Genomic DNA, 22,177 nt, shown 5'->3' with positions numbered 1-22,177 from the left:
TTTTTTTTAATATTCTTTGTTTTTATTTTAGTCATCATCTGTTTTTATTAAAACCACACCATTCTGCAGCTAAAATTATTATTCTACCACTCTAAATCCTGAGTAGGAGGAAATGTCTACAATGAATTTCGTTTATAGGGGGTAAAAAAAGTCACAGGCAAATCTCAATGTCTGGTGGGATTCACATGGATAAACTTGTATGGTGCAAGATCAGAAAAGGGAAGCGCAGCAAGGCAAGCAAAAGTGAAACTCCTGAAATACTGCTTTGACTCTAAAACATCTCCTAAGTCATCTCCCATCCTGATTTTTGGGGTTTCTGGGAGGTTGGTCTGTAAGACACAGCAGATGGGGAGGTGCTTTTGCCAGCACAGGGAGGAGGGATCAGGACGATGTTTGGTGGGGACAGCAGGGGACAGCAGGTACCAGGGAAAGTCTGCAGGAGAAATGCAATGCTGGGACACACAAAACTTTTGTGGTTTGAGCCTAATTTTGGGCCCTGCTGAATTGCATGAGCTCTGAGAGTAGGGAAAGTGAAAGGAGTGAACCATCCTGTGAAAATAAAATGCTTCAAACTAAACTACACCAAAGCACTGTTTTCTGCTGGGTGGGGAGGGCGGCCAACAGAAAAATTAACATCAGAGATGCTTATTTGAATCCCTGGTCAGACTGTGGCAACAAGCTACCTGCCCTTCATTTTCTTGTTCATTTAAACAAATAGTTTTTAACATTTATATGTTTTTTCTGGCTTCATTTCTGCCCAGTACTTTAATATTAAATGTTTTACTCTGTGCTCCCATGAACACAGTGAGACTGAACACTCAGTGTTTTGTCCTTGTGCCAGGAGGAGAAATCCAGCCCTGTGGGGAGGGCTGGGCTGATCCCTCAGGAGCATTTTGGGATGAGGATCACAGCATTCCTAAGGTGGATGCTGCTTTGGCTGAGGCATTGAAGAGGCAGCACCTTCACAGCTGCTCAGGGTCACTGAGGCATATGTACTTTGCCAGCTGAGAAGCAGCTTCAATGTACAGCTACAGCACAGCTTCTTCTGGGAAAAATGCATTTTATATACCCACAGGTGCCGTATATACACATGAAAATGATATCTGTGGGTGCCCAAGACCTCATGTTTGATGCTTTACATCCAGATGTGCTTTGTTGTTGCTTAGTGATGAATCAGATAAAAACTCAGCACCTGCTTCCCTAGATCCCCAAATATTAAGAATAAAAACTCTGATTACTTCAGACCCTTTTGCAAACATACACTTCTTAAAGCCTGGCAAACTAAACTCAGAATTAATTACAAATCCACGGTGAGTAAACTCACTGTACTGAAGAAATTTAAAACCTGGAGTTTCTAAGAATATTAGGATTAACTGGGTAGAAGAAGAGTGGAGACAAATGGTATTTTTACCCTTACGTGGATAGAATAGAGTGAATTAAAAGATTTCTAATGATCCTAAACAGTGGACCTCAACTACCTTCTTAAGTTGCTTGACCTCATCATCCAACTTCAAAGTGATACAGCAGTGATGAACCTCAGTTGCTCAATTCTTACTAAAAGCAAGTAATGACATTTGCTAACCAAATGCTTCTTTAATGAAGACAGTAGTTGCTTGATTGCAAAAATTCAAAACATAACCTAGTCATGCAGTAAAAACATTTGTATGTGTGTGTTTTATGTCTGTTTCACAATTAGGAATCCTGGGAATCAGACAGAGTGATTCATGCATTCAGGTTTGCAGAGTCTGAGAGATTTGCTATAGCAACTTAAGAGACCAATGCAGGGGCAGCTACTGGCTATTCTCTTGGAGGAGTCCAGGCAACTGGAGAAGAGCAAATATCATCTTCAGCTTTAAAAAGAGGAGAAAAGCAGAGCCAGGCAATTACAGAGTAGGTACGCTAACCTCAAATACCAAAAAGATATATACATCTCACACAATACATTTCTAAGTGGCTGGAGGATTACAAGGTCTTAAGAAACCAACCAAGATTTGTCAAGAATAAACAAATCATGTCAAACACATCTAATTCATTTCTGTGACGGGATAATCTAAAAAGTAGTAGATGTGATTTATCTTGTCTTTACTAAGACTTCTGGTGCTGTCCCACATGACATTCTTATGAGCTAACTGGGGAAATATGGGCTATGATGAAATCATTTTAACGTAAAAGCAGAGTGAGCTGAAAAATTCCGTGTACTGAGTATTCTTCCTTTATCAGATGTTGTCTGGTCATCTGAAAAACACAATGAAGAAGCCAGGAGAAAGCTGTCCTTTGTGTTTTGTGCTGTTCACCATTTGCATTAGTAACCTGGAATGATAAGCATGTGCATGTTTATATATGTGAATGAATCAGGGCCGAGAGAAATCTTTCTAGGATAAATATTTTTAAATAGGGAAAGTAAAATTCACTAAGAAATATCAAAGATTGGACCAAGGACTGAAAAAGGAACTGAGTACACACATATTAAATGGGGAATTACTGACCAGGCAGTGATAGTTTGGGAAGGATCTGAGGAATTAGAGTCGCTGAGAAAATGAAAGGAAGTCAATAGTATGGATACTTGTCTGAACTAACAGGAGTGGCATATGTGAGACAGCAGAAGTAACTGATTTCATTTGGCACTGCTTGGGCTTTTAGTGGTATAGATATCTAGGTCTGGGCATCATCGTTGAGAAGAAATGCAATGTGGAAAAGCACCTTTTGGGCACTACTAAGAAAACACAACAAGAACATCCGAATTTGTGGAATTCATTATCAGCAATTTATCTCTTGAGATTTGGGCTGAAACAAGGTTCTGCTGCTCTTCATGTCAATGCATCCTACTTGCCATTCCAGAACTGGCTGTGAGTACTAAAACTGTTTTACAGTAAAGGCAACAGTTATAAAAACACCAATAGCCCTTGTGCCCTTTAGGTTATGAAGCAAATACAATGTCCCAGTAAACATAAAGGGACAGACACAGGTCAGTGTAACACAGTTGCTAAAGTGAAAGCTATTCACAGTGAAAATGGTTTGTACACTGCATAGTTTAGACCCTCAGAGCTGCTTCCCTGTCTTTCAAATATCGCATTTATATATAAACCCACTCATTAGAAGTAAAAATGACACCATATGTATCCCCTACAGCACAGCATGAGTCACACCAGTGCTAGGAAGAACAAGTGGATCTCAGTCCAGCTGTTGTCATTTAAAGTCAAGTCCAATTCTGGGCCACTCTTTTCTGTGATTCCCATTTCTATTGAAGATACCAAGAAAAATGCCAAAAAAAAGTATGTTACACCCATGTCCATAAAATTTATCAACTTACAGACTCCAGGACAGGTATGTCATTCATTGTTTTGCACCAGTAAGCAGAGCAGTATACAAAAGCATGCAAAATCATTTATGGTACAGAAATTACTCTGTAAATTCAAGGAACTGGCAAACATCCAAACCACTCCTATTTTTCTAGGGAAAGAATTCCTGAGCGTTGCACGGTGGTGTTTTTGAAGACCCTGTACTTCTGTGAAGCATAAAGAAACAACTTAGTGGGGACATAAAACCCAGGCTAAATATCTAATACAGATACTCAGAGGCAAGAAATGGTCATGGGGTTAAATTACAGTAAGCTGTGGGCTATTTTATTTTGTCCAAAAGTACATCTTTTACTTGATTCAACATAGTAATAAGATGAAAAGAGGTCCACTGGCAAGGGAGGAAAAAACCCCAAAATTTTGGAAATACTTGACACAACTAAAATAAATGACAGCTTTTTCAATATCCAATAAGCAGGCTGTAGAAGATGATGATTTTCAGTATCCATGGAGAAAGTAAAGTCTTTGAAGGTCAGTTAAGCACAAATGCTGGTCTGTTTAGTTAAAACCTGCACTGCTTGTTTCTTTTAATAGATAATATAAGTAATATCTAGCTTTCACTCTGAACCCATGCTTTAACACTCAGAATTTATCCATATTTAATTACAATTTTATCACACTAATCAAATAAATTTACTTTGTCCTCCAAGCAATCATCTCAGTATTCCAGTATGTAAAAAATACTTTCATTATGTTTATTATAAAAATATAAATGTTTCCACTACAAATCATTTTACATTAGTAAGAGGCCATCTACAATTGCACAATATATAATCTAAATGAGTAAGTAATGCTTTGAAATACAAGTTAAAGTAAATACATATTGCCAATCAAATCACATCTATACATTGCTTATTGAATGCTAAGTTACAGCACAAAAAACTAGATATGTTAACAGAAATAAATAAAAATGGAAACTATATTTAAAGATACAAAACCAATAATAGGGCATGTCATTTTATAAGCAGTTGCCTTTTGCTTGATGTCAATAAATGATGCAAGTCCTGTACAGGAAGATGGCCACACAAATTCTAGTTTCTCTACTCCACAATGAAGAATTGTACACTGCTATGTATACATATGTACACAGGGACAGGGAGTATAGGATGCTTGCAACAGAGGCCACTTACAGTATAAATCAACTTCTTGACAGGGAGAGAAAAAATAAATTTATTTTAAAACTCTCTACTAACAGCAAAGAAAAGCAAAATTGAATCTCTTTTTTTTTCTCCCAAGCATCAGTGAGATTTAATCTTTATGCTGAGCATGCCTAAACAGTGGGCAAGGAACACGACACGATACATGACAGGAAGAAATTGAGGGTGGTTGATGCAAAGTTTTCTGTCATCATCTAAAACTCTAAGAACTGGTTCTGGGTTTTCAGGAGTGTTTCACAGATGTCTGCCCCCCCAACCCACCAGCTCCCACCTCCCCGTGGTGGGGGTGCACCCCCTCTCTCCCACCCTCCAGCAGCAGAATGAAGCTGAAGAGAAATGTCATGAGGAATGTGTTAAAAAAGCTGTCCTCACACAGATAAGGTTTGCAAATGGATTTTGGTGACTTAAATTCACTGGTAGTTTCTGATTCAGAGCAATCTCAACCTGAAGAAAAGAAAGACTGTGAATGAACTAAGCAAGGGAAAATACAGCTTGTCTCTTCAGCATGCTGCATTTTGCCATAGATCGTGGCAGATCAAGTGTTCTTTACATCTTAAATGCTTTATTTTAATTTCCTTCCATTTTTCTTTTTTCTTTTTAAATTTCAACTTACTTTAAAATCTATTCATTTTTCTTTCAGAGAGTATTCCTAATTATTATCCTGCGAGTGTGTTTCAAATCCAGTCCTTTACAGTTTGCTTACTGCCAGCACTCATGAGGAAGTCCCTAATTCTGCTTCTATTTAGTAATGTCTGCTAAATGTTGTGTCTCTATGTTTCATAAGTCCTGGACCCAGAAAGAACAATTTCAGCCCCACAAACCTGAGAAACTAATTATTCCCTAAGCTTAGGAGTTGGGAAGCTACGTGGAAGATGCTGAAGATGGGGGAGGCCTCTCACATCCCACCTCCCAGTTTCCTTTTTCCACTGAGAGATGTGAATGCTCTCCTAAAGACAGGCTCCTTCCTGCTTTCTTTCAAGGAACAGGTGCCCAAGGGGCCTGTACCAAAAATTCAGGTCCCCTACAGGATGGCAGCACCTGGACAGGGGTGTTCCAGATCAGATGTATGTAAAATTACAATCCAAAGCCCCACTTCACAGTTTAAGTCATCCTTTTAAACAATCTACTCCACCCTGGCTGCAAGTCATCACCTCAGCATAACTCCCCGTGGCTGTAGTAACATCTCCTAGTTCCTAGAACTGGGAGCAGAGCCTTCCGGATGGAATATCTCCCAGTGAACTCAAAAAGCATCATCAGCTAATGCAGGATGCAACAATCCTGGCTCTTTTTTTATATTTTCTAGGCAGATACACTTGAACACAACCTAAGAATAAGGGTCCTTATTAAGGCATGAAAACAGGCTTTAGGGAAGTGAGATGTGCCTGAGTGGGGCAGATACTGATCTAGAGATTGATACACACACAAGTGACAAAACTCAAGCCTGGCTTAAAATACCACTCACGGCAAATGGAAGAAATCCCAACAAGTCCACATGCTTTTGTCTACTGTCAGAGCTGGAAAAAAGACCATCTTTCTTTCCTTCTGTATTTCATGCATTATGAGTATAAAATTATCTAGTAATTAATCCTCAGACAATTTCTCAGGTTGAACCAATGAAGTTTTGAAAACATTTGGCACTTGGCAATAATACAGCCAGGTTAAGGTATTTAAGCATAAATATAAACAATAATGGAAAAAAAAACCCAACCAAAACCCAAAGAAAATAAATAAGCCTATTAAAAATTAAGACTTGTTTCTATTTAAATGAACACAGTTAGGCAAGGTAACATAATGGTGAAAATCTTTTGTCAACTAACTCAAAGTCACTACAAACTTTATTTCTGTGTTCCTTCCTGAAGCTGAAATAGCATGTTACAATGACATTATAGTAAATATGGCCAGGCAGGTTGTGAGGTATAGTCCTCTATTTTCCTTGCTTCTAAAGAAATAAAATACCTGTTACAGATCTCTTCTGTATAAAAATACTGCAAGTCTTTCTTTCTTCTTGTTTGCTGTATAGATCAAATACACAGCTTTTATGTCCATGTTTGCTTTTTGTGTTATTCAGTCACTTTAAATTCAAATGGCTCTAGGTTTTAGTAAGACTGATTTTTACTTGGTAGAATTTTTTTAACAATTTTTTTTCTTTCAAAATTGTCGTCTGCATTAACAGTCAGTCAAAGAGCACCCACCCTTTAGGATTGACAGATAGAAAACGAGTTTGCTCCTATTTTTAAGGCATTTATACTCAATACTTGAGTGTCTCAGTGGGTTTGAAATCTCAACCATTACGTTTCCAAAGCTGTTGCAAAGAGCTCCTTTAAATTCTGTCGTTTATCAGCCATCACTTTTGACCAGTGATGCAACTTTTCTCTGTTTTTCTCTCCTGAGCAACATCATTTTGGTACCTTACACAGGAACAGGGCTGTTCTTTGTGTGAGTTTCTAGAGCTTTGATACTGCTAACGACCTTCTTTTGAGGCCCCACAACTGTAACTCCAACTTTCTTCACATCACTGGAAAAAAAAAGAAGACTTATTGTAAGTGAAATACTGTCTCTGTTTCCCAGCACTGATCTGAGCAAACAGCAATCAGGTTGCTCATTTTGCACTGGAGGAGCCTCCAGGTACAGTCATTTTGCTGAAACACAAGCACCTGTTGTGAAAAATACTGAGCCACTGTATGAAAATACAAGGGGGACACAAAAAAAGAGTGAAACCTCATTTAGCCTTGTTGTGTTTGCTTATCTGGAGGAGAAGATAATGAAATAGTGTTCTCCAGTAATACAAGCATTGGGATTTTGGGGCAAAGGGTTCACTCCTGGGCCAGCCTCTCTAACACCTCCATCCCCCTGTCAACCTGATTGCTTTTTCTGGGCACTGCTGACATTTTCCATTATATTCTGAGCCCTCTGAATGTTCCTCTGAACTCTGCTATCACCATTAAGATGTAGGGCTACATGGCTAAGCTTCCAGTGTCCACCCTGTCTTTCACCTCTTCTTTGCCCAGAAGGTCCAGTCTCATTGTACCTTGTACAACACAAAGCGGTTTCACACTTGTAAAGGGCCAATTAACCAGTGGCTCACAGGAAATTGGGCATTCCTAGAGGATTTCTGCACTGTCCCCAAAGGGTAATTGTTATAAAAAGCCATTAGCACCCTTTTTATACTTGCAATAATACAGTAATTAACGGCATTGATGTGTTTAATTGTTGGTACCAGAGCTGCTTACTTCTTCATAACTTGTGTATCCAGCTAGCCCAGCAAGGAATTAAGATTTCATTTGGCCTTAACATCAATACTTGATGCATTTTCAGGTGCAGAAAGAATAATACCCTACTCTCCCTTATCACTAGAACAAAGGTGGATTGCATTTCAAATAACATTGCCAGTTGTAAACTTCCAACTGTATCATGTTTAAATGTCAAAACTGGAGGCAGGAGGGAGTTCAGCCCCTGAATGATTATTAACATTCAGGAGGAAAACAGTTACAGAGAGTGTAAACTGTCTCACATGGTTTGATGGAATATGGGATGGGCAATAAAGGAAAAGATTGGCACATGTGCCAGCTGTGAAGAAACGCTCATATAAAAGGCAGAATATAAAAAATCAAGAGAGAAACTCCTAAACTGTGAGTAAAATAAAGTGATGCTGGTTACCAGATGATTTATGTGCTACTGTATCAAAAGAAAGAGGGAATTTCCTTGTCTTTATTGAGAAAAAGCTATAGGACCATGGCATTTGCACAGGTTTCCTGCAGGTGTAGTGAACTACAATAATTTGCTTTTGTATCTTTAAATGCAAGAACATTTTAGCTAACAATTGGTAACTGTATAAAAACGCTACTCTTATGCTTATGTTTTAAACTTGTACCTTCAGCCAAAACAGATGATGAAGAGCCACAGCCCATTCCAACTTACTCTGTAGAAATCTTGGCTATTGTGTCACAGGAACTGTACTCCACCCCCGTGAAAATGTCCTTGCACTGCCCTGTCCGAAAACCATTGAGCCAATCCCCCGTCGTACGGAAGGCTGAAATGTCAAAATTGCTTTGGTCCAGGAGAAGATTTGATGGCCTGAAATAAATAAAAAAAGAATGCAATGAAACTTAGGGAGCAGGGATACATACAGATTTATTTTGTATCTAAACTTAGATCTAAACAAGAGCTTGCAGGCTGTATGTGGCTTTGCTATTCATCTGTGGAAGCTACAAATGAACTGTACTAATGCTAGCAGCTCTGACAAATCCTTTGTCATAATCATGCTTAAGAGCACCAGCTTCTCATGCCTGAAGCATCACCAATTCATTAAATGCTCATTTAAACAAAGCATTAACAAAGACAAGACTTAGATTATATATGTGTGATTCACTTAGTCCAAAGCAACAGACAAATGATGCACACTCTAGGCTCCAAGTCAACCATGTTGGTAGAATTTACTCATATCAAATATTCAGAATATTGCAGCCCACTGAAAAATTCTAAATGCTGCTACTAAGTTAGAAGCTCAAAGAGTAAAACACTAGTGGCTTTAAAAAAATAGTACCAAGCCTAAAAATCAAATGTTAAGTGAATGTGTGAGACAAATGTAATGGCACGAGACTTGCACTCTGCAGTGCACAGGGGCAGAAATAAGGAGGTTTGTTATAAAATACACTCAGTCAAATGTAAAATGCAATTGCCATGCCTAGTTTAAAGCTGATGCTGACTCTGAGACTGAAACTTCCACAGGGATATCGTACAAATAATTTAGAAGTGAACCAAATCATCCTCTGCCTTTGAAATTAATGTGATGCTCATAATTTGTATCCAAGTTCTGAACTGCCATAATTTGTATCCAAGTTCTCTACTAGAGACAACAATGAAGAAATCAGTAAGAAACACAAAAAAAAGCAACAGAAGACACCAGAAACCTGCCCTGCCCTCAAAACATTAAAGAAGGGAAAGCACAGCATATCTGCACTGACACAAAGACTGAGCTGAGATCAGAAGAGGCAGCACACTTCATGTACTGTTCTCATACTAAAACCACATCTTAGACACCTCTCTGATACCCAGCTTTAAACACCCTCCAGTTAAAGGCTCAGGCTTGATAATCATGCCCAAGATAATTTTAATCAGTAGCTATAAGGCCTGCATTTTATTGACTACTGTTTGTCCCACGAAGAGCTAATGCTTTTTATTTATAGTTTTCTGAGTATACTGTCTGGAATCCCAAGACATTAATTAAGAGTATTTATGAAGTGTTCTTAATGATAAAGCATGGATTTTTTTTATTTCCCAGCCTAGTATGCTTTTTTAACTTAAGTCTAATAAAACAAGGTCTGACTCAAGAATCACTAATGAAAAAAAAAGTATAAACAAGTTGAAATAGAACAGGTCTCTAGGATTAGGAATTAAGAATGGCCCAAAAGAGCTTTTATGTTTATTACTTGGATCAAAGTATCATCGTGACAAAAAAATATGACCTAATTTTAATGCAAGTGACCTCAGAATAACCAGCACTGTAAAGTATCATTTTTCTTCTTGTAGGAATCCAAACAAAAATTACTTTCCTCCTCAGAGAGGACATCTGGACTGTTTATCAATGAACAGGAATTTGCCTTGCTACGAAGAGTCTGTGATGTCTCCTCACACGCACCAAGGGAAAGCTGGGCTTTCAGAGCATCTGCACGCACTCGCAGGTTTTTCCCCCTGACCCAGCCCCAAGACAGAAGGTCTGAACATGAAATTTATGGTCTGGGTGATGTGCGCCATGAGCTCACACTTTACTAGACAAATTAGACGGGTTGCAATCCGTGCAGCTGTAAACGACGTCCTGCAGGGTTCCACCTGATCTTTTACAGCTTTTCATAAATCAGTACCTACCAGTTTCAGAAGAGAGCCATTAAAAAGAAATCATGGAAATTACATGTTTGCTCAGGGGAAGTGAAATAGAACATTTCTCTAAATCTTTTCTTCTCTCCCCTTTTTTTAAACTCTTTTTACTTTGTCACTTTGACTATGATATACCCTATCATGTCATCTTTCAACAGCCATGGAAAGACTTTCTATCCTGTTCATCCTGTGTGCCTGTCTACACAGTTGTATTTACTGACATGTGCTGCCCTCAAAAAAAATATCAGCAAGACTCAGGTTAGAGAGACAAATTTAACAGTGAGATGCCAGTTACAAAATGCCCTATTGCTGAAAGCTTTCTTTGGATGTGCCCATTACTTTAACAGTTGGAATTAACCTTTGAGCCATCAGCAGTAGTGAGGAGAACCATAGTTTATTATCATTAGCACAGCTTTTTGTCATAGCACAGGGAAACTTTTGCTGCGCTATCTGGTAACAACAAAGACCACTGAAAACATAATTAGAGCCCTTCCTGATAAAGCATGAAAATGTCATCTCTGGTTGGCTGCTGCCTGGGAAGGAAGAGATATACACTAACTTGTAAAATCCAGGAATTAAGACAAAGAAAACAAAAATGTCCTGCCACTTCTCCTGCACGAAGGGTGGTATTTCTGCAAATACACAGAGGAGTTGTCCACATACAATCTTTGTATTGTATCCACTTTGTATTGTAGGAGCCCCTCTCTTTCCATCTCTTCCTCCAAACAACACAACCAACCTTCAGTTTTTTAATCTGGACTTTCCCTTCCACAGTTAATTTCTTTTAAGGGGGAAAGCATTTAAAAAAACATAAAGTAATTTCCTGTGGCAAATTTTAGGTAATTAAAAGCTGATTTTGTAAAGTTAAATTGCTCCCTGTGAGGGAGCAAACCTGTGAGCGTTGTTTGAACACACTACGGGCTTTATGATTATGGCAAGCTGAGGCACAGAATTTGGGTCTAACAAGAAGGCCATCTCCTATCTCAAGAGAAAAATAGTTCCAAAAACAACAGGTGGCATGGAAAGCAAATTTTAGTTTTATCTTCTACAGCAATCAGAATCATATGTGTGTATCAACAGGAGACTAGGAAATAAATGACATGCCAAGGAGAATTAGAGCTATTATGTTTACTTGATTATCCCTGGACCTTAAAGATAAAAGTCTTTGAAGTTCCACTTCTTCATGCACATTAGCAGAATCTGTAACTTGGTCCCTAAAAATACAATTCAACTCTTAGGGTGGCACATTTGCTTTTCCCAAGGGCCTTCATATGATGCTTGTACACTCTCCAAATAACAAGGTTGTCACTACTCTTTGGAGTAAAAGGAGAGCTGGAGAAATGAAGAGGGGTAATACAAATAACCAAAGGAGAAAACAATGATGATACACCTCTCTAATGTCATTCTGGATTTCTTGTTTTCCAGCTCCACGTTGCCTGTTGGTAAAAAGAATTTACCACAGCTTCCTCTAGAATAATGAGCAAATAACATTTCAACTGCCCCATAGGTCAGTCCTTCAGTCTTCCCTACTCCTTTTACTGCCCCTCAGAACATGCTTTTTAAGGGGCTTATATCTTTACAGCATCATGGTGGGGTAATAAATCTTATGCCTGGGTGTATCAATGCTCCCTAATTTAATTTTTCCCAACACCAAACCACTGCAGGCAAAAAAATATCAGCACATTGCTGAAATGCTTTTCTTTTTCTCATAATATAGCCTAAGCTATGAAATTTATTTTAAAGGTACAGAAATACAGGCACATGGCCATTTCCTGGTATGTGTAGCTGACTGACAGACCCTTACCAGCAACAAGTCATTACTGTTAGAACAGTCTATAGGGTCTTCAGAAGAGGGAGAGAAAAATGCCTCAGAGAGCTCTTAAAATGCTTTTCTGGCTCTTTGGTGTTAATGACTTGCCCTTATATCTCACATTTGGCTGTGCTGTAAATTTCTACAGACTTCTGCTACAGAATGAGTGGCATCAGGCAGGTTCTTTTTCCAGCATTTCCAGTACGGAATTGCCATAAACTCTAACGAGGGCTCCGTGTTGTAAACACAGCACAGAGGGTTGAGAACAGCAGAACAAAATCCCTCACAATCACAATAAATAGCAATCCCTCACAACAAGGCCACCTGTTGATCCAGCTGAATTACTATTTAAATTATACATTCAAATATATCCAACTTGGTCTGCTGTAAATTCCTGCCTGACTTTCTCCAGTGGAGTCAAATTAGAAGTGTGAAACTGCAAATAGATGTTTTATTGTCCCTGTTAACTGTGAGCCCCGGCAACTCCTAACTTTGAAGGAACAATGGGTGATTCGCGTCTGCCCCAGGCATGATATTAATGATTGCTGGGAAAATCAGGTGAAAACAGGGCGTTTCTGTCTCTGGCTGCTAAACGAAGTCCCTAAAAATACCCTCAGTCTGATTCCTGGATTCCCTGCAGAATCAAACTATGTTTAGACACCAAGGAGTATAATTTACTTCTTCTTCCATTTTCCTTTGTGATTTGTAGTGAAAGCTTTTTTTCCCCCTCCATGAATTCACTATTTTATGTTTAGCAGGCTTCAGAGAGAGAGAGCTAGTGTTGTAGGCTTACATTACTTGAATTCTTTCAGAGCAAGCAGTCTGCTTTAGGATAGAGATTATATTGTTGCTGGATTTTAAACGAAGCTTAAAATTTGCACATAATCTTGCTCTACACAGCGTTTGGCCGAACCCAGACATCCTGACAACCACAAAGCCTAAACCCTCTCTGAAACCTTCCAAGTAAAACCGAAATCTCCTTCCTTCAGCCCCTCATCCTGGAAGTTCCTAACACGGAGAAACAAACAAACAATATTACAGCAGGTCAGCAATATAAGTCAAGCATCTGAAGCCATTTGACCTGAATGACGAAAAAAGGGAATGTTCAGCCAATACAAATAGACATTTTTTTGCAAATATTTTTGTAAAAACAGGGCTTGAATTATGCTGCATAAAGGAGCAGCCTGAATTTTTTATTTGGCCTGTTCACTCCTCCTTTTTGAGTTTGATTTTCATAAATATCCCACCAAGCTAGAATACCAGTGTGTTTCACTGAATCATTTCCATTTTAAGTGGAAACAAACTTTGTGAGACGCAAACTACGAATTTTAAATTGCAAACACTGCCCCTGGATGCTGGAGAATGACACCAGCAGAGCAACACAATGACACGTTTAGCAGTGAACACTTGCAATCAATTACTCCCAAATCACAGGTCATCTAAAGACTGCTCAAGGAAATCACTCCAGCAAATAATCCAAACAACACATCAAATTCCATAAAATCAAGGTAGGGTTGTAAACAACTTGCTAACACATCAAAGAAGGTATGAGGAATTAATTATTCATACACATTTTTGAACACTTGTGTTTTCATCAGGAAGAGTAACTGACCCTGACCCCCTAAATTTTCTGGGCTCCGTGAGAAGAATTTCAACTGTGCTTTTTCTGAAAATAAGTGACTTTCTGGTTTTTCTAACCTTAGCTGTAACAACAGTAGTAATACCTGAATTTTAAATGGAGAACTTCTAAGAAATCTGAACCCAAATCTGCCTGTAATGCTGCAATACAATCCAGAAATAATGTCTTTTTTTCCCCCCAATACAGTTACATAGTGTCATGAATTACTAAAAAAATATGTATTTTTTTGGATTAAAGAAAACCCACATAAATGCTCATAGATCAATTTTTTATTATTTCCATAGTCAGATTTGCTGCTTCCTCATCGCAGAACTGGAACTTGGAAATGAATGGAAGATGTGAAATTTGAATAACAGTATGGGATATACAGTTTTAGGCCTCTGATCGAAGTTTAAGGAGGCAACTACACATTTTATAAGCTTCAGTTCCTGAGTCCTCAATAAAATCTTAAGAGTTTTTATCCATGTACTTCAACTGTCATAAACACGAAGAGTAAGATCAAGCTGCATATTCATTATTGTAAATCAAGAATAACCCCATTGAACTTGTTGAGGTACCTCATTCTGGTAAAAGAAGAAATTTGGGGTTAAATTTTATTTCAGTTCTATGCATAGAAAAGGTGCATAGTTAACATCCATCATGATCTCCACTTTGAAATTAGCATAAATGTAATCCTAAATTTTTTTTTTATAAGCAGCATTATTTCTATAAAAATCTGGGTTGATTTCCCTATTTTTAATCAGTTTTTCCATTTGTATGTCTGTTCATAAATCCTACATTTTGCAACACACAAAAAATTAAACTTTGCTTCAGAAGTTTCTAAACTTAAGAACACGGGAATCAGATTTTTAATGCTCTGAAAGCATGTTAAACCTAAAGACTGACTGTATAGCAGTTTGGCTGGTTGATTCAATGGAATCAAATGGCTTTACTGAAGCTTTCTGCCTTTACTGAACAAGTCTTTTCCATGGATTCCATACTAAAGGCAGCTCCATGCCAGGAGAAACAGATGTTGAATCCTATTAACAACTCCTGGTTAGCCTGTAACACCTTCATCTTCAAAGATTTGTGGCAAACTTGCTAATTTATTCTTCTGTGAGAAAGGTAATTTAAATTTCCAGAGAAATAGAGAAGTTAGCTAAACAAAATAATCATTTTTAAAAGCCCCAGTAAGGAAGCTGCCTTTGAAATAGATGAAGTTTTGACATTTTCCAGAATAAAATGAGGTCCAACAGATTTTGCAGAACGATTCATACTTGTGTTTCCAAACTGAGAACTGTTCACAAAATTTGAAGTGACACTACCTATAGTTTCTTGATAAGTGGACAAAAAGCATCAGATGATTTTACAGAACTCCACATAAGCAATAAGATGTGTCAATGATATTGCATGTCAGATACTTGGGCTCAGATATGAACTGAGAATAAAGAACTGAACGATAAATGCCCCATTAAAATCTCCTGCCTCTGAGATCCTCAATCTGCAATGCGAAATAAGCAGCATTTTCCATGAAAATCCAAAGAAAGTAACAAAATCTCCAGGTGTTAACTCTGAGCAACTTGTAAAAATGATGAGCTTTTTTTACACAGAAGACTATCAGTTGTTTATTTTCTGCATTTGATATATGAGACAAAGTCTTGCAATTCTGCATTTAGACATAACTATTAATACAGCTAGAAATAAACAAAAAGACACTTAATAGAGAAATATCCTGAATTCTCAGGTGCTTTTCCCCCCTTTTTGGCAATATAATTCTTTCCTCTTCTCCTAAATATGTGTTTGCAGTTTAAAGAAACAACAGCAGCAATACTTGACACTGACTTTCACTTTACCAAAAGCTTATATGGAAACAAGAGCAAATACAGGAGCAGGTTGAGGGTTTTTTTGTGCAGATTCTGTGTCAGTTTTGCAATCAATCAGAGGCCTGGCAGAAATTCAGAATTTCTAAAAGTCACATGCTGGAATTAGAAACAATTTTCAGGTTTTTTTTCAAATGCTTTTCGTTGGCAGAGGCTGTGCATTAACTGGGCTATTGCTGTTTTATAGTGGGGTTCATGAAGACTAAATGCCTTCAATCCCACTGACATGACAGATGTGAACACACATAGAAACTAAAGGAAAGCTGCCACAGCATTTGAGTTGCCTGAATTCTGTATCACTACCCTTATACCTCAAGACCACATTATCTTCTGACAGCTTAATTCATTTTGTGATACAGAAATGCTTTAAATATATTGGTAATCACACACTGTGTTTTAATTTTTTTTAATTGCCATGTAAGATTGATATACATAAAATTATAATATACATTGTAACTCTTGAAAGCCATCACATATATATTTATATCAGAAATATAAGTAAAATGTATGAAAGAGAAAAGAAAGAAAAAAAGTATGAAAAATAAAATTTCATGAGTCTATTTAAGATTTGTACACAAAGTATTTCCAGTTGCATGACTCAAGTTACATTTTTTCCCCACACAAATGAAACAACAGCTAATAAGCCCTTTCAGACCATAGCCTCATCAACTTGCCAGCAGGTGGGTGGAGTGATTCTGACTCTCCAGCTTGAGTTAAAAAAACTTTCCATCTGCTTTGTATCTGTAAGAAATGCTCACAAATGTGAAGTAATGCACAGTAGACTAAAAAAAAAATAAGCTCGAGAAGAAAAATAATGAACCTGATCAAAACTGGAAGAATTATGAACTCACTTCCACCCTAAAGATGTCCAAGGACTCTGTTAGAAAAATGAACATCATGTTCAGAAAACAGGAAAGAACAGCAAGACATAAATCAAATAAAAATATCATGAGACTGTGCTTTAGAAAACCGCAGGATTTTTACTCAGTTCTGTTCTGTTCCTACTGTCCCTTACAGAGTTGGTGAACTCCAGGCGGCCTGAGGGACACAAAACACCCATGTGCCCAAGGTCTTGTTAGAAAGAGCTCACGGTGGCCACCTGATTAAAAAGTGAATTTTGACAGGCAAGAAAGGAATCAGCTATACTCTGTACTTTACAAGGAATAAAAATAAGGAATTTTCATGTGAATTTGAGATGAAACACAACACTAGGAAAGGTATTATGAAACATTTGCTATGCTGAGGCTAAAAAAACCCTTTTGTCAAAGTAAGGTTCAAAAGCACATAGAACAGTCTACAAAGTGATGATCAATAAGGATAAAAAACATCCCCTCAGGTATCAAGAAATTATTAGATGCTATGGAGTGGCCTGAAGGGATAGAAAACTGAAAAGACTGAAAAGGAAATAGAAGGCTCTGACTCCTCTCCTCTATTCCTATGAGGTATTAGTGTAAGACATGCCTAGGTCGTGCCCTGGAATCAGATGTACAGTCAAGCACATCCTTCAGCTGAGGTCAGTTAACAGCAACCTACTCAGAGGACAGGGATATCCTATGCACCTCCAGCAATATGTTTTTTAATAGGACACAACAGTGCTGTATTTTAAACAAACATGAGCTCTAAAATCTGTAAGAAGACACAGGTTTTGCATCTGCAACAGACGTTGTCAGGTTAAACATTTTCCTTGACCAAATACATTCTGAACACCTACAAGCATATGGTGGGCATAAAGCTCTAGCATTCCTCCAGTAGCACCACAGACATGGGTAAAAGAGAGCTGGGACCCCTATAATTTAGATTAATTGCTTATTATGGGTAGGAGGAGAGGTGCTACGGGAGTGCTACAGCCTCAAATAACAACTGAGAGCAGCCATTTGAGCTGGTGCAATCCCCTGAGCCCTGGGGGCTGAGTCACTGAGTGCTTTACCCCTGCAGTGATGCCTGTCCCTCTCTGGTTGCTGACAGCAGAAGAGTATTGGCAAGAATCCCACTATGTCTCCTTCTCAAGGAGCTGCCCTGACTCGCCACCTTTTGGTATCAGTTACATACTTCTGTACCCAAGGCTACAGCAAGACCCAAACCCATTTTAAGTCTGGCTTCTCATTTTTCTTCTTCATTTTTCTCTGTCAGCCTGTCAAAAAGTGGTGCTGAACCTCCAGTGCTCAGTCCCTGGCCAGCAGCACCACTGGCTCCTGCTGCAGAAGGAGGGCATGTTCCCTGCCAGCTGTGCCTTTCTGCAGGACATGGATGGGGTGTAGAGCTGGATGCAGCTTCTCAGCCATGTCTGAAGTTTGAGATTAGTCTATTGCAACAATGGTTGTGATCCAAATGTGCATAGGACTCCCCAGCACTCCTCATTTGTCATTTGTGATTGCATTTAAGGATAGCCTAGGTTGACCTGCAGACACTGACAGGGCAAGAGTGAGATGGAGAGGTCATGGACCACACGTTCCCTGAACTGCAGTAAAGTCCTTCCTAGAGGGGCAGCACTCGGAATCAACCATGTGCCCATGACCTGCACCCCACAGTCCCCTGTCTGCCACCAGGGAGTGAGGAGCTGCAGAAAGGGAGATTGCTTCACTGAGAGCTCAGCTAAAGCAGCTGGGAGAAGTTCCCTGCCATGTCAGCAGTCTCCTTCCTTCCCTGTGCTGGGCCATGAGCAGAGACCATGGCATTGTGTTATGGATGTGGAGCCTCTGCGAGCTGTGCCAATAAAGAACATAATGAAATAGGAGCAAAGAGAGCGAGACAGAGGCAGGAGAGAACAATATCACACTATGGAGCTCCTGCACAGACCCCAGCAGGTGCAAACAGCGCTCAGACTGAATTTGGTCTCCACTAGAGGATATCAGCTTTTCCTGGCTAATAATAATAATGGCCAGTCTTCGCGAGCGAAGATTTGGGAAAGGTCATTAACCCTTTGAGCCTGCGCAGTGGATTTTTTTTTTGGTGAGACACAGCTTGCGCTGAACTGAGCCCACCCTTTAATCCTGAGGTTCATCTGCCGGGGCCCAGCAAACTTGGACAGTGGCAGTGAGGTGGTTTGTTTAGAGTGACCTTCTCTTAGATGGATTGCCTTACAGGGCTGAACGAGCTCCATCTGCCCGGGGGGCTGGGAATCGAACCCGGGTCGCAGCGGTGAGAGTCCTGCACCCTAACCACTAGACCACCAGAGGCCCCTGGTTATGAACAAGGTAAATGGAAACTATGGTTCAACATTGTTTTCAGCTCTGCTGTGGTTTAAATCTGTAACTGGAAGGACAGTAAACAGGGAACATTTTGCTTCTGTTTGGAACACTAAATATGCAGCATTGGTTTTTGCAATCAAATCTCCAAACCAAAACAAGATAGTTACGATTCCCAAGCCCCCTATTCAGCAGAATGCTGCAGTATATCCCTATAAAATAAATATTTGTACCAATCATTTGCCAAGATCCTTGGAAGAAAAGTACTTGACTGAGAAGATGGTGTTTAAACAGTTTGGTTGTTATCCCCAAAATGTGTTGTGTTGTTTTTGTTGTTTTCATTTTCTGCTACCTGCCAGGTAACAGAAATAATTGCTTCTATAAGTATGTTGGTTTACTATGTGTTAAAGGCTCACCAAACAAATTATTGAAACACAATTAGTGTGCAAGCCATATTCTCTCAGTATATATTTTTTCTCATCTCTGGAGTGGCAGAAGGAGGTAATTATAATCGTCAATCTCCAGTTCAGGCTGCAACACAAAGCCAGGGGGCAGGGAAAAGGAGGCAATTTTACATCTTTTACATCACTTCAGTGAGAGTATGACATATTGCGCATTTTATAAAGCAACTCACTTTAACCCTACTTAACTAAAGCTCCTCTTTCACCACATCCTCGTTATGCCCTTAGGTGTAAACGCACTCTTCAGCTGCTTGCTCTCAATGAGATAATTATTATCTCATTGGAGTGAAGTTCCAGAGTGTGTTGAAAAACCAGGATTAAAAATGAATGTTTTTTAATGCAATTAGGAATACTGCACAGGTTGAAAGTTAATTCCTTGTTAACACACTGATCTAGCAGGGAAAGTAAGTTCATTTTTATGTCTGTGAGTCCTACTGAAAGCAAAAAGATTATTAATGTGATTAAAGTTAAGGTGATTTGTCAGAGAAAAGCATAAAAGTGTATTTGGACCCAACTAAGAAAGTTACTTAGGAACATGGCCAGCTGTAACCTATGAAATACTAAAAGCATTTAAAACACCACAAAAGGTCAGAAGGAAAAGGAAGATCCCATGATGGCCAAATCTGCCATCTCTATTTTTCTCAAAAAACTCTGCCCAATCTTACTATGGGTTCCATATCTCTAGCATAAAAGTTTTTCACAAATTGGATACACAATAGCAAATAATTAATAAAAATAACAGCAATAATAAAAATGATAACAACATCAAATCCTTCTCTCAAAGGAACAGCCAGGAAGCACTGTAGCCTTCAAGATTACAAACAGCTACAGTTTAAAGTTGAAGAGGCAGCAAAGAAAGTGGACAAAGTCTAATTATGGAAAATGAAGAAATCAAAGACGTTTATGTATGTGCAATGTAAGATGTAATATGTCACCTTGCCGCTGCATTGGTGATTATTTTCAGACTGCTGGGATTACGGATCAGCTTGTCCAGGATGCTGACAATCTGCTCAAACTTGGGTCTGTTGTTCCTGTCTTTCTGCCAGCAGTCCAGCATAAGCTGATACAAGGCAGCTGGGCAGTCCATGGGAGGTGGCAGGCGGTACCCTTCATCCACAGCCTTAATCACCTGCACAAGGAGAAAAGTTTTTGAGAACTTAAAGGCACTTACACCGACTTGTTTTTATCAGTTCTGTGAGCATTAACTGGACATTCTGTGTTTAAACAAATGTGTTTATTCACTAATTGTCTCGTCTTGCAATGCCTCTCGTTTATCTGCAAAGTAAACCAGGCAGCAGATTAGACATAGAGGAAGGGGAGTTAAGATACAGTGTGTGACTTTGAGGAAGGTGAGTGTGTAGAAAGGATCTCCAAAACTCACACTCAGTTGAACTAAATCCATAAACAAAAGCTGCAGTTAGTGGGTGCTTGCTTAAGTATGCCAAACTTCAAAAGGTCTTGAATTTCTCTCCACTGATGACCCTTAGCAGCACACACTTCCCACATTCTCCAGTGGACAGTGCACCCAAAACACCAACAGAATGAACAACCTACCCTGCAGAAAATCAACCTACCCTCTCAGGGGACATCCTGAACCGATAGACAGAAGTTCTTGGGGATGATCTCACAGGGTCAGAAAATATTGTTAAAACTTACCTGAAGGAAAACTATGCATGTGCTACTAGGCAGTGCCAGCCCAATTCTTGAATCATTTCCCCAGACTGATAAAATTTGTCTAGTTTGTCTATAATTTTTAAAAATTGACACATACACACACAAAAGACTAGTTTAGAATTTACACTGTTCAGAAGCTTTTTTCACTACAATCTAACACCTCTTGATCAGGCCTACCCCAATGGACTCAAACTAGAAAATGACATATTCTGTTAATCTTTCGTTTTTATCTGGATCAGTTAACCGAAAAGCAGGACAAACTATTCTGAGTCAGAACAGGGAGAGGAAAACAGTATATGGTTTAAGCAGCCATGAAGGAGAGGCACATAAATAGGTTAATCCTTCTGTTTCTGATTTTAATGTGATATTCTTAAAGGCATTCCAGTGGTATGTCAGCCCACGTAACAGGATACATTAATTTCCACAAACAATAGAGAAAATGTTCAGGACCAATTAATAGAAACACATTGTTTTGTGCAGAGACCTGGATTCCAGAGGTGCATTCATTTGAAAGAAAGTTTTCTTCTCTTTTTTCTTGTTTAATATAAAGTACTACAGAAAATGTCTGACTACAACTGTTATGGATTTTTTTTTTTTTTAAATTTAAGGCTAGTAACAATATATATCAGTTCCCTGGAGTTTAATGACTGCACTTCAGAAAATTTGGTTCATAAGTAACTCCCGTGGAATAAATTTAAAATTAATAAAGCAACAGAAAAAGAATCAAAAATAGATACATTAAAAATCTTATTTGGGGAAATGTTATGCTTCTTTAAAAAATACTGGGAGAGATCCATTAATCATTTGGATTGCAGGGTTGGACAGTTTTACTAATGTAACAAAGAAGCCTGTATTGGAAGTCATCTAATCAGATCACTCTACTCTTTTTTATCCATTGATTATTTCCAGAAGCATTTTGGTTTCATTAAACTCTTAGTAGAAATGCTTTGCTTCTCTTTTTCACAAGTGCCAAGAGCAATTTATTCTGTGTATTTGACATTTACAGAAAACTTCTCCAGCATATTATATGAGTGAAACCAAAGGTGATCAACAGAAATTTAGGAGGGCTTTCTAACAATAAACTAAGGAATGTAAAAGGTAATGACCTCATTGCAGTGGAATTCTTTGAATCATCCTACAGAAAATCACCAGTGTGATAAAA

At 38.7% G+C, this 22,177-nt stretch overlaps 1 protein-coding gene across 3 annotated transcripts in view; it reads right to left on the bottom strand.

The window, feature by feature from the left end:
• Positions 1–3,319: 3,319 nt before the first annotated feature.
• Positions 3,320–22,177, bottom strand: part of EPHA3 (EPH receptor A3) — a 213,433-nt gene continuing 194,575 nt past the window's right edge. For all 3 annotated transcript variants that reach the window (XM_017821891.1, XM_017821893.1, XM_017821894.1), the window contains 3 exons: positions 20,277–20,470; positions 8,432–8,587; positions 3,320–7,028 (listed from right to left, as the gene is read on the bottom strand). In XM_017821891.1, coding sequence (XP_017677380.1) covers positions 6,923–7,028; positions 8,432–8,587; positions 20,277–20,470 — 456 coding nt within the window. In that variant the 3' untranslated portion in view covers positions 3,320–6,922. The remainder of the gene's footprint in view (positions 7,029–8,431; positions 8,588–20,276; positions 20,471–22,177) is intronic.

Source organism: Lepidothrix coronata, unplaced genomic scaffold (genome assembly GCF_001604755.1).
Source record: "Lepidothrix coronata isolate B3197 unplaced genomic scaffold, Lepidothrix_coronata-1.0 Scaffold93, whole genome shotgun sequence".
Lineage (NCBI taxonomy): Eukaryota > Metazoa > Chordata > Aves > Passeriformes > Pipridae > Lepidothrix > Lepidothrix coronata.
This window is presented reverse-complemented; position numbering and strand designations above follow the sequence as displayed.